The sequence below is a fragment of the Pollicipes pollicipes genome, unplaced genomic scaffold (genome assembly GCF_011947565.3).
Source record: "Pollicipes pollicipes isolate AB1234 unplaced genomic scaffold, Ppol_2.1 Scaffold_4881;HRSCAF=5763_pilon_pilon_pilon, whole genome shotgun sequence".
In the NCBI taxonomy this organism is placed as follows: domain Eukaryota; kingdom Metazoa; phylum Arthropoda; class Thecostraca; order Pollicipedomorpha; family Pollicipedidae; genus Pollicipes; species Pollicipes pollicipes.
In genome coordinates this window covers 57,960,675-57,977,041 of record NW_023596576.1, presented here as the reverse complement: position 1 = coordinate 57,977,041, position 16,367 = coordinate 57,960,675, and the positions used below count along the sequence as shown (strand labels likewise).

Sequence of the window (16,367 nt, the reverse complement as noted above, 5' to 3'; positions counted from 1 at the left end):
TTTGTGCTTCATTTTGTTTTACTTAACCGACTCGATTTTAGCTGTCAGCAGCTTGTAATGTATAGCAACCGAATATAGATCACAATTTGTCCGTCCAGTACGACGAAAAATGACGTAATTGTATAATACCGCCTTTTGTTCAACTCCATGCCACCTTTTCGGCCTTGGTTGTGGCATCTTCGTCTGAAAATCAACTCATTCAACTCCAAAAAGTATTTATTCACCGCTCACATGCACTTTTTTTAACAAGCCGGGAAAGAGCCATGAACAAAAACGCTATTGTGCCTTTGTCAGCTGTTGACATTCTGCGCATGCGCACATTGCACACCATGTTGCGTTAGGCATTGCTTTGGACTGGGGCATTGCGGGAGGGACGTAGTGGGTCAGCCTGGGACGGCTCTGTCCATTTGATTTCAAGTGGGGCTCAAAACGGCGAGAGGTTAATTACTGTTGTGTTTCATTGCACGCAGCGGATGGAAGACTGTCTTTCATCCCATTAAATCCAAAGGCAGGAGGTGTGTTGTGCCCCAGTTGCGAAAAGCGCCGTCCCAAGTCTTCTCAGAGGTAAATTACATCTTATTGCATTCTTTGTATGTTCAAGTGGCTCACCTTAGAGGAGAAAATGCCTTCTGGCACAAAGCCATGAGAATGGATGGGAACTTGTTATGGCTGTGGCGGGGCGGAAGGTCTGTCTGGTGCATAGATATCACATTTTGTGTTGTGTTGTGCTGTGTGCTAAAATTGCTCATTCTGGTTGTTTAAGGCTGCACCTTATTGATATTCTTGCACTGGTAAAGATTAATATTTATGAGCATCCTCACTTTGTACTGAAAATATGTTGTATAACAAGATCATGAATAAGTGAATTACTTAACATGAGCCAGTCTGCTAATAAGATAATCCACTGTATCAGATGCCCATATGACATGGTGTGCTCAATCCATGTTCACCTATGCTGAAGTCAGACCAGGCCAAACTGTCCTGAATTTTCCATGCATGATGCTTTGTTTTGAGGCTGTGTGACTGAAATTGCCTTTGCAACATCATAACTCATTGAGGCATTATCTCTATGCCCCAAAATTGGATTATGGATGTAAAATGCATCAGTTGTTATTTCTTTCCTACTTTCCCTCTGTTGGTTTGATGTGAGATATTGTCTTCCATGGTTTGTCATTTGCTGTTGATAATGTCATAAGAATGTGTTACCATGATCTGCAAGTTGTTTCTTTCGTACCTAGGATTTGGGATAGGAATAGGGTGTAGAGTAAGTTGAGTTAATTCAGTCACAAGCATGGCTAGAGTGGGAGGGTGGTATTAGGGTAAAGTTTCAATCAGTTTTGAGATGATAATCATCTATGAACAGAGTCACCATTGACAATGTGATGTCTTGCAGGTACAAGAGCTTTTTCCTGATTGTTAAATGGCATCTTCAAGTGGGTAAGTACCTAGAGTACATGCTAGCAGTTTCCCCTGTGGCTCATTGAATCAGATCAACATGCTGTACATAAAGTCACTGCCCATTGCCATTTATTTACTTGTAATGTGTTGTCTGATACCCTGTGCCTGTTGCCTGTGCAACTATTTTTCTTGTGTACCTGTAATGCTATTTTAAGTAACAATGTATTTGGACTTTTGAGTTCCAGGATGAAACATGTAGGCCATTAGGATACCAGGATATGCTGGTTAAAGGAAGATGTCCAGTAATCATTGAAGTATGTTATTAAATTCTCCAAATTGTAGTTGAAGCCTAACCAGAAGGGAAATATATCTCACAAATTTTGGAAGTAATGCAGCATTTTGTCATCCCTTTAATGATTGCCTCACATGTTCTTGTAACAGCATTTTAGAGTATGAAAAACATCAGTTCTTTTATTTTTCTAGCTCCTTATAATGGATATATTGTTGGGAGGTCACATCCTTTTGACAAAGCACTGCATGCACCACCACCCATTAGCTGATTAGTGACTGTGATGTGTGGCCTACCGCGGTGGCTAACGGTGCGCGCGGGTGTTCGACAGGCGGAAGGTGAAGCAGATCGGGTGCCCGGCGCACCCGGAGGCCCATCTGATCGAGGACTACCGCGCTGGCGACCAGATCTGCTCCGAGTGTGGCCTCGTCGTCGGCGACAGGTGACCGGGCTGCGGCCGCGAGCCGCCTCGCACCGGCCCTGGTGGGCGCAGGCGGGCGGCCCGCTAGCACACGGGCAGGCCCAGACACCTGGGACAGGTCCCCTGCCTGCCAGTGTGCGGGCGGCCGGAACGCCAGGAATGGGTCCCCAGTCCGCCCTCGTTTACGGATTGGGGCGCTGAACTTTAGAGTGTTTTTGGCTGCTGACTTGTTTTGTCATGCATGTCTCAGTGTGTGGTGCGGTAGGCTTGACCTCGTGATTGCTGGATGGTCACCTATTCAGCTTGGTATTGTGCTAGCATTAAGATTCACCAGCATATGATTCATATGATTCATAGTGGACTCGTCGCGCATTTTGTGCTGTTTGCAGGACCCTCCCAGATGAACAGTGCAGGGGTATATGCGCAGGTGCAGAATAGATGCGGGGAAAAACGGGGATGATTGGGACGTGTCCACAGCCGTGATTGTGCTGTATGTCCAAGAAGCGAGCACTGGTCATGAACGCATGGTCGTCACCGATGACGTCATCGGCAGGGTCATTGACGTGGGCTCAGAATGGCGCACGTTCAGCAACGACAAGAACGCGGCCGACCCGTCGCGTGTGGGCGGCACCGAAAACAAGCTGCTGGGCAGCTCTGACCTCAGCACCGTGATCGGAGACGCCCGCGGCGCCGCCTCCTTCACCGCCGACGGCCAGTCCAAGTACCAGAACCGGCGCCAGGTCAGTGCAGCCCGCAGAACCGCCGGCAGCGAGCTCTGCAAATGCCGGGGAAATCCGTGAGTCAGTCTAGATACCGCAGCTGGTGGTGGGTCGGTCCAAGCGACAGAACCGGCAGTTAGTTCTGGTCACAGAATCAGTTCAGGTCACTGAGCCAGGTCAGTTCAGGTGCAGGGGCCGGCCGCAGCTCAGTTCAGCTTGTGGCATCAGTGATATGTCAGAGGGGCCAGAGCTGGCCGTAGGTTATTTTGGTTCAACGCACTGAGGTTTACGTTTTGACTCGTAGGGTATCGAGTTATCTACGACAGATGACTGATCCGTGTGCCCGAAATGGTGCTGGAATTTGTTTATGAGTGATCTTTGTATGCCAGAAATGGTGCTGGAATAAGTTTGTGACTGATCCGAGTATGCCGGAAAGGTTGGTGGCATTAGTGCTGTCAAGTAGCGCGGGAAATAGCAAATTTCGATAATGACAGATCCGTCTGTAATACCTAATACTGCGCGAGGCTTCACTCATTGTATAAGGTGTTGACAGCTTCTGTTGGTTACCCAGCTGATTTCCTAATGCCGTATCTGCCGAATATCAGGCGCATCACCTTTGCAAATGAAAGAAAGAGCTTGTCATTCAGTTTGCCACCAATCCCATCAAACGTGCCGACGCCCGGAGTGAGCGGCTCGGCAAATGCTATCGCGGTGCGCGCCAGTAGCCAGCCCTGCCGACGGCACGTTGACCGGTGGCGGCGCCGAGCTCGCCTTGACTCGCCGCCCATCCTGCCGTGGTCAGATGAGCAGCTCGGACCGGGCGCTGACGAACGCCTTCCGCGAGATCGCGCTGATGGCCGATCGGATCAGCCTGCCGCGCACCATCGTCGACCGCTCCAACAACCTGTTCAAGCAGGTGCACGACGGCCGTAACCTCAAGGGGCGCGCCAACGACGCCATCGCCTCGGCCTGCCTCTACATCTCGTGCCGGCAGGAGGGCGTGCCGCGCACGTTCAAGGTCAGCGCGCGGCGTCGGTGAGGGAGTCGGCGGCCGCTGGAGGGAACAGCGGCCCTGGAGCGGCGGTGCCCGGCTGCCGGTGTGGGCGGGCTGGCGTCTTGTGTGTCGGGGACCCGCCGCTATGGCGCAGGTGGTGTGGGCGTCATTCGTCAGGCTGTGCGAATCAGGCTTGAGATGGCGACGGTTTCTTGCATATTGACCCGTCTTGCTTCACCAGGCGCGCTTAGATCAGGCCTCTGCTGGTGATGACTCGCCGCGGCTGGAGTCGTGCTTCTTCAGCCACGGGGCGTGGCCCGTCTTTCGATGTTGCTATGGACGGCTGACCTGGTCGGCTGTCTTTCAGGAGATCTGTGCTGTCAGCAAGATTAGCAAGAAGGAGATCGGCCGCTGTTTCAAGCTGATCCTGAAGGCGCTCGACACGAACGTCGAGATGATCACCACCGGCGACTTCATGTCTCGCTTCTGCGCCAACTTGCGTGAGTCGTCCGGCCGATGTGGAGGACATGCTGGATAGCTTTCGGCGGCATGGGTCTTCGTGCGGCGCTACGCTCCGTAGAGATACGTCTGACGGCTGGGCACGGCCATTGTTGCGGGGCATGTGGCAGTGAGGTCCGTGGCTGCAATTTGAGTGTAAAATAACGCTTTTTCTGACCTCATACCAGGCAGATATGAGGGTGGTTTGGGATTTAAGGGCGCGGCGGCGTTAGGCCATCTTGCGCCCACCCCATGGACAGATGCTACGTTTCCTGACCAAATGAGATGCTAATCCAGGATCAGCGCCAAGGTGCGGTCTTACATCACCCTTTGGTCGCTGGAATCTATCGAAGAAAACGATTTATAGGTACTTCTGGTAGCATAGGCGCAGGTTTTCAGCCAGCAGCGTATGTAAACTCGTACACGCTGATCTGACTGAAGTATGGAGTCAGGCCGTCCATGTGCTGGGCATGCTCTTAAAACGCTGTTCGAAAAAAGGAACACAGTAATGGTTCTCCAAGTTTTGACTGATCGTTCGGTGCAGTCTGATCTATCTGCAGGCCTATTTGGTCAAGTTTAGTACGGCCGTCATCCCGTCTTCATTGTGACTTCCCCGTTCGTGTTCTGTTGATATGCGTTGTCAATTTGTGTCTAGAAGAATGCCACTCGGGGGGGGGGGGGGGGGGGCATGTGGGCAGCTTCCCTCGGCCATCTACTCCGCCCGCCTCCACGATGGTATGCCTGCCCTCGGTCCAGGCCCCCGCACCCGGCTGGCGTCCGCCCGTGTCGTGTTGGGTGACTCGGTCCCCGGCTCCCCCCGCGGGCCTACCGTGGTCGCCGCCGCCGGTCGGCCAGGATGATACCGTCCGCTGTCCGGTCCTCCGCGCACGTCTCCCCGCCGGCGCGCCTGTCTGATGTCCAGCCGCCTGGCTGGCGGCCATGTCCAGCCTCCCGACGGCCGTGTCCAGCTGCCTGATGCCTGTGTCCAGCTGCCTGACGCCCTGGACGGCCGTGTTCAGCCGCTTGACGGTCATGTCCAGCAGCTGGACGGCCGTATCGAGCTGCCTGACGGCCATGTCCAGCCACCTGACGGTCATGTCCAGCCGCCTGACGACCGTGTCCAGCCGTCTGACGGCCGTGTCTAGCTGCCGAACAGCCGTGTCCCGCCGCCTGACGGCCATGTCCAGCCGCCTGACGGCCGTGTCCAGCCGCTTGACGGCCGTGTCCGCGCCACCCGGCCGTGCGTGACGGCCGTTCCGCTGCGGACAGGCCTACCAAACTCGGTGCAGCGCGCGGCCACGTACATCGCGCGGCGGGCGGCCAAGGAGCTCGACATCGTGCCCGGACGGTCTCCCATCTCGGTGGCTGCCGCTGCCATCTACATGGCCTCTCAGGTACCGGCAGCGGGCGGGCGCGGTCGTGTCTTGGGCCGCGACCGTGCCGGGGAGGGGAGGGGTCTGGCGGGTACCAACCAACCAACCAACTACCAACGGGTACAACGGGCTGGCGGGTACCAACCAACTGAGCTATCCGGACAGGCATCTGAAGCCAGATCTCCAATTTACTGCCATTTAAAAGCTCATACATCTCTTCCGCTGCGAGTGCATTTTCTCTCGCAGCGAGTACACGGTTTGTGCAAATCGATGTGTAGGAGAGCCTGACTTTATGGAACATAACTGCCTGACGTTGTTGCCAGAGCACTATCGCTAACCAGTGCATCGGCCAGGGAGGTCTGACTCACCAAAACTGAAGTCACCGCGAAACGACATTGCACGAATTTGCAAACCTGTCCAGAACCACGCACCACCAATCACTGATCAATGCCTGGCACCGTCCGTGATGTTCGTCACTGATCAATGCTCGGCGCGGTCCCTGATAATCTATCGTCACTGATCAGTTCTCGACACACTCCATGCTAATCAGCATCATTGATCAATGCTCGGTACAGTCCATGTCGACCATCACCACGGACTGTGCCGAGCATTGCAGCATGTTGTGGTTTTCGTCGCGATATCCTATCGACCGAGAATTTCGCAATCGGATGGCTGGGTCGGGGTTCGTGCAACACGCGATGCTTAGCGTGGGTGTTGATACCAGGAAGCTGGCAACTGGAACGTTTTGGGGTGAATCTTGTCAGCAGGAAATGAGGCTAAGGTGGCTCACATATTTGACGCTTCACATTATGCGTCATACTTCCAGCGGAATTCAAAGTTCTCAAATGCTGTAAGTCTGTACCGTGTCGTCCACCGACGTGTGTTTGCCGTATTTGGGAAGGGGACGGCTTACATCCGGTTTACGTGTTGCGGGAGCTGCATACGATGCGGTGTTTTCCTGAACGCCTCCGCACACGTGGGCGGCGAGCGGCGGTGCTGCGGGCCGACCATGCTCTGACCGGCTTCCGCAGGCGTCAGAGGACAAGAAGACGCAGAAGGAGATTGGCGACATCGCCGGCGTGGCCGACGTCACCATCCGCCAGTCGTACAAGCTGATGCTGCCGCGCGCCGCCGAGCTCTTCCCGCCCGATTTCAAGTTCCACACGCCGATCGAGGAGCTGCCGCAGCTGTAGGCTCTGGGCCGAGCTCTCAGCACCGGCCGCGGCCGGGGGCGGCTCCGCGGGCCTCGCCAGCGGCCGTGGGCGGCTCCGCCGGCCCCGCCAGCGGCCGGGGGCGGCTCCGCGAGCCCCGCCAGCGGCCGGCGCGCCCACCGCACCCGGCCGGAGACGCCGCAGATGGCGACTCCGGGTCCGCGTGCGCCCCGTCTCGGTCCGCGGGAAGTGCGCGGTGCGGCGCGGCGTTCGCCCTGCGGGACGCAGCGGGCCAGTGGCGACAGCGTCAAGAGCACGCTGCGGTGCGGGACCGGCGCCGTCGGCCGCCGTATCGTACCCGGCAGGCGTGTCGTGCTGCGTACGCTATTGCCCAGCGCAGACGAAGGGTCGGCACCTGGGTCCCGTCTGCGGAGGCTGGGCTCCGCTAGCGACTCCGGCCGTCGCGCCGCCGGCGGCGGAGCGCCGGGCGACCCGCGGGCCGGTGTCTGTGGTGCCGGCGCGGCCTGTGATGCCGTCGAGGTGCGTGGCGAGGGCGATGGACATCATATAGGAAAATGAAGACATCGGGCTGGCCGTGGGCGGATTGGGCGCGTGTGTTCTCTCAGCGAGGGTGGATGCCAGGACCTGAAGCAGGTGAACTGTCGGTCAGCTGCGCACTCCGGCGGCGTGTGCGGCGTGTAGCTGCCTGCCGGTAGTGCGGCGACGCACGGGGTTTCTCCGTGGAGTGACGCCCTGTTCTGGCTGGCGCACTCTCGAGCATTGAGTCGAACAACCCCCGTATCAGTGAAGGTTAGTGCATGGCACCCGCCAGGAGCGGTGTTCGGGGTGACCCGCAGTCGCTAACGCCAGGAATGAGCTGAGGGAGTCATCGGACGTTGTGTGGCTCGCCTGGTTGAAGCATGAATCGTCAGTAGTGGTACAAAATGCTTGTTTGAAGGGTAATGGTTCGTGGGTCCACTGAGCGTTTTCGCTGTTTCCAATGGCGACTGCCACGCTTGTTCTTCATTGGTGAACTTTGCAACGTTCATTGTGAAATGCCTGGTTGATTGTACTGTTTGGTGAACCATGTGTCGCAAGCTTCCTGTCGGGAGTGTTGGAAACTGCTATGCATTCGTCGTATTTTTGTCCTGAACTTGGATTATTATTCTTGGGTGTTGTGTGGACATATGTCTAGGAAGTGGAATGTGCTTGTTCAAGCATACCAATGGCCATTATAAGTAATTCAGCTTTGCAATTAATTCCCGACGCGCGTGGTGTTGACTTTTGTCCCGTTGTCCAGATGACCCTTTTCCAATAATTTTGGGCTGCGTGTGAATAGATCTCTGTTTTTCTGCAAAACCGCACTTGGCTGCATTGTTCAGCAAGCAATGCTGGAATGCAAATACATGAGTAGACCAACCCATTGTGGTGTGTTTGTGTTGATGGTGCCGGGGTCCAGGGTGCAGCCCCTGAGGTTCCTCTTGTGGGGCATGCACTCGAAGTTATGTTCGTCAGGTGGACGGGCTTTGTGTTCCCCCGTTTAAAACGCGGGTTGAGGCCGTGGCTTACCTAGATCAATATTTGTCCGTATAGACATGAGGGGCGTGTCTGCAACCATGCGTGATGCATCTTTTGTCTCGCCGTACGGCGCGTGGTGCGCACGCCGCACATGAGACTAGGATACCAGCGAAAAGCACTGGATGAATTTGTGGCTGAGGGGCATATGCCAAGCTAAAAATGTCTGTATCCGAACTGTTTGTGAATGAATGTAGCCATGTGTTAATCCGACGGGGGGGGGGGGGGGGGCAGCCGCACCGCGGCCCCTCCCCCAGGATGGCCCTAGTTGGGTAAAACATGACGCATTTCCGAACTTTGAAGAAACTGCATGCAACTTTCGCAGAGATGAGGTTGTTTTAGAATGGGAACTGGGACCCAATGGGTTTGTTTTTCAAAAGCAGGACACCTGTTGGATTTTGCTCTCACAAGGCGGCCTTCTGGATCCGCCCTTGCATGTGTCTTCATTATGAAGATGGCATATAAGGTCATGTGGGGTGGTATGATATTTTGCTATGCTCCGGTGACTTACGAAGACATCATTGATTTAAGGGTTTGGAGGCAAGGCGTCCATTCATGGCTTTCGTAGGCTAACAAAACACATTCCTCTGAGTAAAGAAAGCGGCGAATTGTTCACTGCAACATACTATTTTTGGCAAATTTGCCACCAGCGTCATCAGACTTGTGGGGTAAAAGCGTGCGAACTCAGAAAAAGAAGCCGACCTATGCCAATTTTACCTTGATTTGAATCTAAAGTACCTGGATTTGATGGATTTCATTTTTAGGTTCGGGCGGGAAGGCTGTAACTTTGCCCATTGTACCTGCTTGGGCGACCCCTTATCCGTCTTACAGAGGCCCTCTTATCCCTAATCCGTCGCCGACCGTCCTGTTTCCGTCTTGTTTCACCCTTGAGGCCGGCCGTGGTCCGTGGTCTGCCTATCGCACGTTATTTTCTTGACGTCATAGAAGTCTGGCAGGCTGGACTACCATGTTACAGCTAAGGCGATATCACAACCATCATTTAAAGGCAAACATCGCACCTTGAACCGTGCGCTCACATCCGAGGCGGTTTCGGCGGTAAACACCGGCAACGGGGGTTGGCTGCGAGCTGGTTCGGCGATTTCGCTTGGGGTTCGAAAGCAGGTGGGTGACTATGAAGTGATTGTTTAGGTACGTGCTTTGATATACTTCTGCATTGTATGGTTGAAATCTGTTAACTAAAGTGGCGTTGTTCAGGGCCAGTCGCATCGGAAGCTCTCAAAGTTCTTAGTGCAATAGATAATTAACACGCTATACTGAACATGTCGGGCTTAGCAGCGACGTGGCAATAATTTCAGCGTACGTAGGATGAAATGTGAGACTTCAGAATTAAGTGTTCGGTCAGCACGAATTTCAGTACATAGACTCAGATAATTGTGACGTTCTAAGGTACCTTTTGGCAAATATACTTCAAACACATTTTTGTCTAGAATTTTGTGAAAACTCAGCACACTGCCCTGGCAGCATGTGCATTGTGCCTGGCATTGTGCCTGTCATGTGTGCATTGATGTGTGCTGCATTGGGTACAGGTCAGTACAAGGCTCAGCACATCAGTGTTGCATAATGATTTTTCACTGTGAATGGATCTGTTGCAGATTGGTTCTAGGTTTGTGGGCTGATAGTCATATTTGGTCATTTCCTTTGAGTTAGTGCATACAGGGCCAATTAAAATTTTCAAGAGACTGAGGCACTCCAGGATTGGTCAGTGTCCAGTTAGCAGGAAAGCCATCCACTGTCGGTGAACTGAACCCCTGGCTTATAGATGCTGGGCTGGCCAAATTTGGCAGAATTTTTGTGTGCTGAAATCAGGCCAGGCATGTGCATGAGCACGCAAGTCTTAAATGACTGAATCCAAAGAAGGCATAACAAAAAGTATTAATTTTCTGCTGCTTTCAACATGTTGTATGTAATTTGTCTGCAGAGATGGGTGGTGACAGCTTACCTGAAGGCTGGGAAAAGAAGACGAGCAGGTCAAATGGTAAGCTTATAGAATGAGGCAAGTTTGCTGGGCGTGAATGGACTTTTAGGGTGAAGGTTTCAGATTGGCAGGATAAGAATTCATGCGCAAGGAGGTAATATCCCCCTATAATGTCAAAAGCTGTGACTACTGTAATGTTTTCTCTGTAGTGATGATTTTTCCTGTTATATGGTTGTGAATATATACTTGCATGTTTGTGTTGGCAGTGCACTGCTAACACAGTACAGCTTTTAGAATTTCACAACATTGCAGTTGGTTGTGAAACAGTAAACTGTATAATCTTGCATTCAAAATGCAATAATTCTAGGCTCTCCTGGATGATGTCCACCATTGTGGAGCATCAGTGCATCTGCAGTTTAAAACAGATACATTGTTAGCCAAACTTTTGATACTGGCTGATTGCTGGGTTGTATCATGTCACAATATGAGTTTGCATATGTGCGTACAAAAGCGCCACAATGGCGATGTTATTTCAGCTGTGGGATTGGCATGCATGCCTAGAGACTGATCATCATTCCCAAGTCTGATAACCTAGAACAGATTTGTATTAGATTCCTAGCAAAATATGGCAAAACTGTGCAACATGCCATATCTTAAGATGATCACTCTTCCCATGAAGGCCCAGACTATGCTAGGGTAGGCTGTGTTGTCTCTAGCCATTTTTGAGCTATATTTAATGTGTTCATGGATAATATTTATGTCATATAGACTTCATGTATTGTGGTTTTTCACAGATTTGAATGGTGACAGTCACTGGTGTGATCAACAACTATGCAGTGCTGGCTGTGTGCAAAATGGCTCAGAATGGCATGCAAGCCCTCTCCTTAGAATTATGATATTTACTCCAAAACCTCTCTGCATTTAAGAGTTAGAGTTACAGACAGTCCAGATCCAGACCTTTTTGACATGCGATGGAAGCAGACAGCAGTGACCCATAACATCTCAGATGGAAATGTGCTGTAAAATCAAATCTGACCCATGGACAAAGCTGAGTATCTGTAGAGGGACCTTAACCTCCAATCCCCACTCCTACCTCCCACCCCTCCATGTTTGTCATGGTCATAATATTTTGATGTAACTAAAAACTTGTGTAAACCATAGCAACAAAATGTTAATGTGTCCAAGATCAACTCACCACCTGTTCTGGCTTGTCATCACCAGCTTACATTGAACTGGCCTTGACACAGCATGTTGGCAGGTCAGGTATATTACCTGAACAAATTCACCAAGGACAGTCAGTGGGAGGTGCCCACCGAGCCTGCACGCGGCGCCGGCGACGCTGGCGGCGAAGGCCCAGCCAAGGTGCAGGCCTCCCACCTACTGGTCAAGCACCGCGACTCGCGCCGGCCCGCTTCCTGGCGCGAGGACCCCATCACCCGCTCCAAGGAGCAGGCACTGGAAATCCTGCAGGGTCAGTATGCTGGTTGCGCCTGATCTGATCCAGCTGCTCCTCTGCGCCAGCTGTTTCTCTTGTCTGCGCCAGCTGCTCCTTTCCTGCGCCGGCTGCTCCTCTTCTCAGCGCCGGTTGCTTTTCCTCTGTGCCGACTGCTGCTCCTCTGCACCGGCTGCTCCTTTATGCCAGTTGTTCCTCTACTCTTCACTGGCTGCTCCTGTCTGCACCAGCTGCTCCTCCTCTGCGCCAGTTGCTCCTGTGCGCCAGCTGCTCCTCCTCTCTGCGCCGGCTGCTCCGCCTCTGCGCCGGCGGCTCCTCTGTGCCAGCTGTTTGTTTCGCCTCTTCTCTGCGGCGGCTGCTTCTCCTCTGTGCTGGTTGCTCCTCTGCGCCGGCTTCTCCTCCTCTGCGCCGGCTTGGCAGCCTTCTGGCGTGTGGTGTGGGCGGGCTGCGTGTTGTGAAACGCCACTGTGTTCGTGCTGCCCTTTAGGAGCTGTTCGCGCCCACTTGTCCTTCGTCAAGGGGCACTGTCATGATCTTAGTTTGTTTGTTGTTGTTTTTATTTGAAGAAAGGTGCCCTTCCACTCAACAGCATTGTGGTCCCGCCAGTTAACGGGCAGCGGATCATGCTCCGCCCAGGTGGCCTCTGTGTGTCGTCGGGCTATTGGAAGTGGGTGTTGACTAACCGAGTTGACTAACCGACTCTCCAACTAACCGTTGACTAACCGAGTTAACTAACTGACTCTCCGACTAACCGTTGACTAACCGCCGTTGACTCTCCGGTGTTGACTAACCGAGTTGACTAACCGACTCTCCGACTAACCGTTGACTAACCGACGTTGGCTCTCCCGTGTTGACTAACCGAGTGTGCTCGTCGGCTACCGTGCGCAGATGGTGCCCTCCTGCCGTTGACCGTCGACCGTTGACCCTTGACCCGTTGACCGTGCCGTTGATATAAGCCGCTGGCCACCGTCAGATTACCGTGAGCGGATCGTGTCCGGCGAGGACACGTTCGAGAACCTGGCCTCGCAGTACTCCGACTGCAGCTCCGCCAAGCGCGGCGGCGATCTGGGACCATTCGGGCGCGGCGCGATGCAGAAGCCGTTCGAGGACGCCGCTTTCGCGCTCGAGGTGAGCGCGGCCGCGCGCCGCCCGCTCGGCGCCGGTGACGAACGGTCTGGTCGAGCGGAGCGGGTGGCGGCCACCGCTATGTGGTGCCGAGAGACACCCGCAGAGCATGGCGAAGGTCATGTACTGAAAGGTCATCCTGAAAAAGACGCTGATCAGGAGATGTCTACTTTGAATTGTAAACGTGGCGTCCCGCAATATGCTTTCGCTGTGCAACCTCTGGTCGATGCCACTGGCGTCTGTTTGGACCCGTCTTGGTATGATGATGTGGGCTACGTCCTGATTCGGCAGTAACCGGAGATAGTGACTGCCGCCGCAGGTGTCGACAGACTCGCTTCTTGTGGAAAGACGTCATACCAGAGTCCGGGCAGTGTGAAATTTATGCATGGATGGATTATGATCATGCAAACAACCACTCTAGCTTGCTCGAAACTCATCTGGGGAGCAGCTGTCTGTAGTTGGCTTACCCCTATCCTTACATAATATTTTTTCCTCTTGGACGGCATGTAAAAAAATGTGTCATAGACTGTAAAAAATTATGCATCTGGGAAGCGCACTGGTCTCTGTAGACGCGCTGGTATGCCAATCTGGTCCAACTTTTCAGTCTTTGTGGTAGTTCCCCGTCTGGCCCTGCGCGCGCCATCTGCTCTTGCGCAATGCCACTATGTCGCAATGTCACTATAATGGTGTACTGCTTGTGCCCGAACTTTCGGCTGTCCTGTGTTGAGGTACCGGAATCCCCGTCACGCTCCGAGCGACCTGGCGCGTCATGTTAGCGCCAGCGATATTGCGGTTCGCCTATAGCAGCCGCCACCCTGGACCACGCTGGTTGGTCAGGCATGACTGGTTTCCGACGCCGAGCTCTCTTTCTGGACTCCACTGGAAGAACGGTTGTCGGATCACATTCTTGGTCGTCTTGGCTACCACCCTGAGGAATGAACATTGTTGATAGTTCTTTGTTCTAACACGGCGATAAGTGAAAGTGCAGAAACGAAGCATTGATGGCCGCTATTACGAGCAGTATAACCTCAAGGTCGTTCGCGAGCATCAGCTATCCAGGCTCCTAGCAGACGCCTTGCATCTCTACACTGTGCAATCCCCCGAGATAAGCCGTTTTAATCACGATCCTCACCTAGATCGTGCGGTGCCATTTAATGCATGGTCCGGTTCAATGCACGTGCCTGTGGGTGTGGCGCCGCCGCGTGTGGAGAGCTCACCGGCGCTCGCTGTGTGACGCGGCAGGTGGGGGAGCTGAGCGAGCCCGTCTGGACCGACTCCGGCGTGCACATCATCAAGAGGCTGGCGTAGGTCGGCCGGCACGGCAGTCCACGCGTGCCCCGCCCTCCCCGCGGCCGGCGCCGCTCGGCTCGGCGCCACGGGACAGCTCGTCACCAGAAGACAATCCGGCGGCCAGGCCGACGCCGGGCAGCATTCCAGCGCGGGCCGAGTGACGGCTGATGGAGCGGCAGCCGTGCTGGGCGCGCGTGGCGGCGGCGATGCCAGTCAGGCCTGCTTCTTCGTGTCGGCGAATTGGCGGTCTGTGACGGACGGATTCCCCCGTTTGGTGGTCTCCCGCTCGCGCGCGGTACTTTGACCGTTCCCTTGATGCGGCGCTTTTGATTCGTCTGTGCGGCATCATGTGTGTGTCTGTTCGGCGCCGACTCCACCTCCAGGTCATGCAATCGCGACGTTGATCGGCCGAGCGGGCTGGGCGTGACGCCGGCGCGCGGCACGGCCGGCTCCACACGGCCCGCGTTAGCGCGTGACGCGCCGGGCGCTGATGCCCCGAGGTCATGCACCGGGAGCTGGCCGAGGGTCTCGAGCCGAGCTGCGGTGGCCCAGCCCCGGTGCCGTCGTCGGGACCGGCCCTCGGTCGATGCTGTAAGCTCCCGTGGCGTCGGTGTTCGAGGCGTGGTCCTGGCGCTCATGCTCTAAGCGAATCAGCGCTGCTGCTTCCCAGAATACACATCGTTACCGTCGTTTGGGTGTTGCTTCGAATTCCGCGGCCGCTGATCAATGCTGCATGCTCACATGAGATGATCGACGGGCGACGAGGCAAGCACGAACTATCAGCACCCTGCTGACGGGTGCGGTTACTGACCTCAGCTCGTGTTATTATCTCTGATCTTGCAGTTAAGCTTTGAATAAGTATACCTCGGGGTCGATTTTACGAAACATCATCTCTACTGCTTGTACGACATACGTGTTCACAGGGCGTGTCCTGAAGGGGGCATGGCCCTCTTGGGCCACTCATGAGATTTGGTCGTTCTGAATGGGCGGCAGGAACCGCATGGTGAAGGGACACTAAAACCTTTCTTTCGGGGACGTCACCTTTATCTTCAACAGTCGCCAAAAAGTAAGGGTCCTTAAGAGGGCACTACATCTTCATTTTCGGGGGGGGGGGGGGCGCCAAATAAAATAAACACCACAGTGCCGGCACTGCGCTCCTTGAAATCCTGGATAAGCCCATTCGGGGAGTGGGCACGAAAACTTCCATTCCGCACACCGTAACATTTATTTTCAAGGTGCTCCAAATCCCAGCAGGCCTGTGAAAGGGCCAACGGCTTTATTTGGAAGTGGACCAAAATGCAGGGGCACCTCAATTTCTGTGCCTTTCAGCTCGTTTTAATTCTGGATTGATCCGTTCAGCGAATGGTTAGCAAAAGCCTTCATTTTGGTGCATCACAGCTTTTAATTTCCAGAGGCGCCCAGTTCCAGGGGCACCACAGGGTTCTAAAACTTTCATTTGTGGGGGGCACCGCAATGTTTTTGTCTCTCTATTCGCGTAATCCTGGATCGGCCCATTCGGTGAAGATGAACTAAACCCCTTATCTCTTGGCGCCACACAAAGTTAGGCTCCTTTATTTCACTATGGTTAAGTGGACCTTTTCTAAACTGATCCTACTCAGAGATAGTTGAGTGGAGGGCTCTTCAGATACAATAAGAGCCCCTCGAACGTAGATTGTGGATCGAAATGGGAATTAATTTGCTATTTGATCGCGCAGTCGAGCCGCCCGAGCCTCACCTCCGCCAGGCCTTTTTTGTATTAACATGGTCAAACCATGTTTGCTTGAGCACGTCCATCATTTCGCAGAATCGTCTAGTGAGAAAAAAGTACGTTATAAGTTCTGAGCCTGCGTGTTCGCAATCTTAGGAGCAAGAATACCGATGGCCGGGGTTGCAGTTACCTAAAACAGAATATCTGTTGTTCAGTGCATTCGCGAGGACATTATTCGCACAGATGCTTCTGTTATGGTTTCGATAAAGGCATGTTGCCGAAATATCAACCAATCTATTTCTCCATTCTCCTGCTTTTTCTCCGAGACATAAGGCTCTTTCTATTGCCTTATCTATGAAAGCCGAATGTCATTGGACACTGCGGATAACACTAGGCGGCGGACGCTGAGTGCGCGAGAACGACCTCAAGAAATAATG

General features: G+C 53.8%; 2 protein-coding genes across 3 annotated transcripts; both read left to right on the top strand.

The window, feature by feature from the left end:
• The first annotated feature begins 322 nt into the window (after window positions 1–322).
• On the top strand, window positions 323–6,885 carry LOC119100984 (transcription initiation factor IIB). The gene is made up of 8 exons (XM_037224218.1): window positions 323–564; window positions 1,394–1,437; window positions 2,019–2,129; window positions 2,662–2,848; window positions 3,630–3,845; window positions 4,189–4,321; window positions 5,589–5,713; window positions 6,724–6,885. Exons 2-8 carry the CDS (start codon window positions 1,421–1,423, stop codon window positions 6,883–6,885), a joined length of 951 nt encoding a protein of 316 aa, XP_037080113.1. The 5' UTR covers window positions 323–564; window positions 1,394–1,420.
• Window positions 6,886–9,473: 2,588 nt separating this feature from the next.
• Window positions 9,474–14,911, top strand: LOC119099978 (peptidyl-prolyl cis-trans isomerase NIMA-interacting 1). 2 transcript variants are annotated; one of them, XM_037223097.1, is made up of 5 exons: window positions 9,474–9,540; window positions 10,358–10,414; window positions 11,613–11,825; window positions 12,781–12,935; window positions 14,175–14,911. In XM_037223097.1, exons 2-5 carry the CDS (start codon window positions 10,360–10,362, stop codon window positions 14,238–14,240), a joined length of 489 nt encoding a protein of 162 aa, XP_037078992.1. In that variant the 5' UTR covers window positions 9,474–9,540; window positions 10,358–10,359; the 3' UTR covers window positions 14,241–14,911. The 2 variants fall into 2 exon arrangements, with proteins under 2 accessions (XP_037078992.1, XP_037078993.1); XM_037223098.1 differs by lacking the exon at window positions 9,474–9,540 and adding an exon at window positions 9,560–9,567.
• Window positions 14,912–16,367: the final 1,456 nt, after the last annotated feature.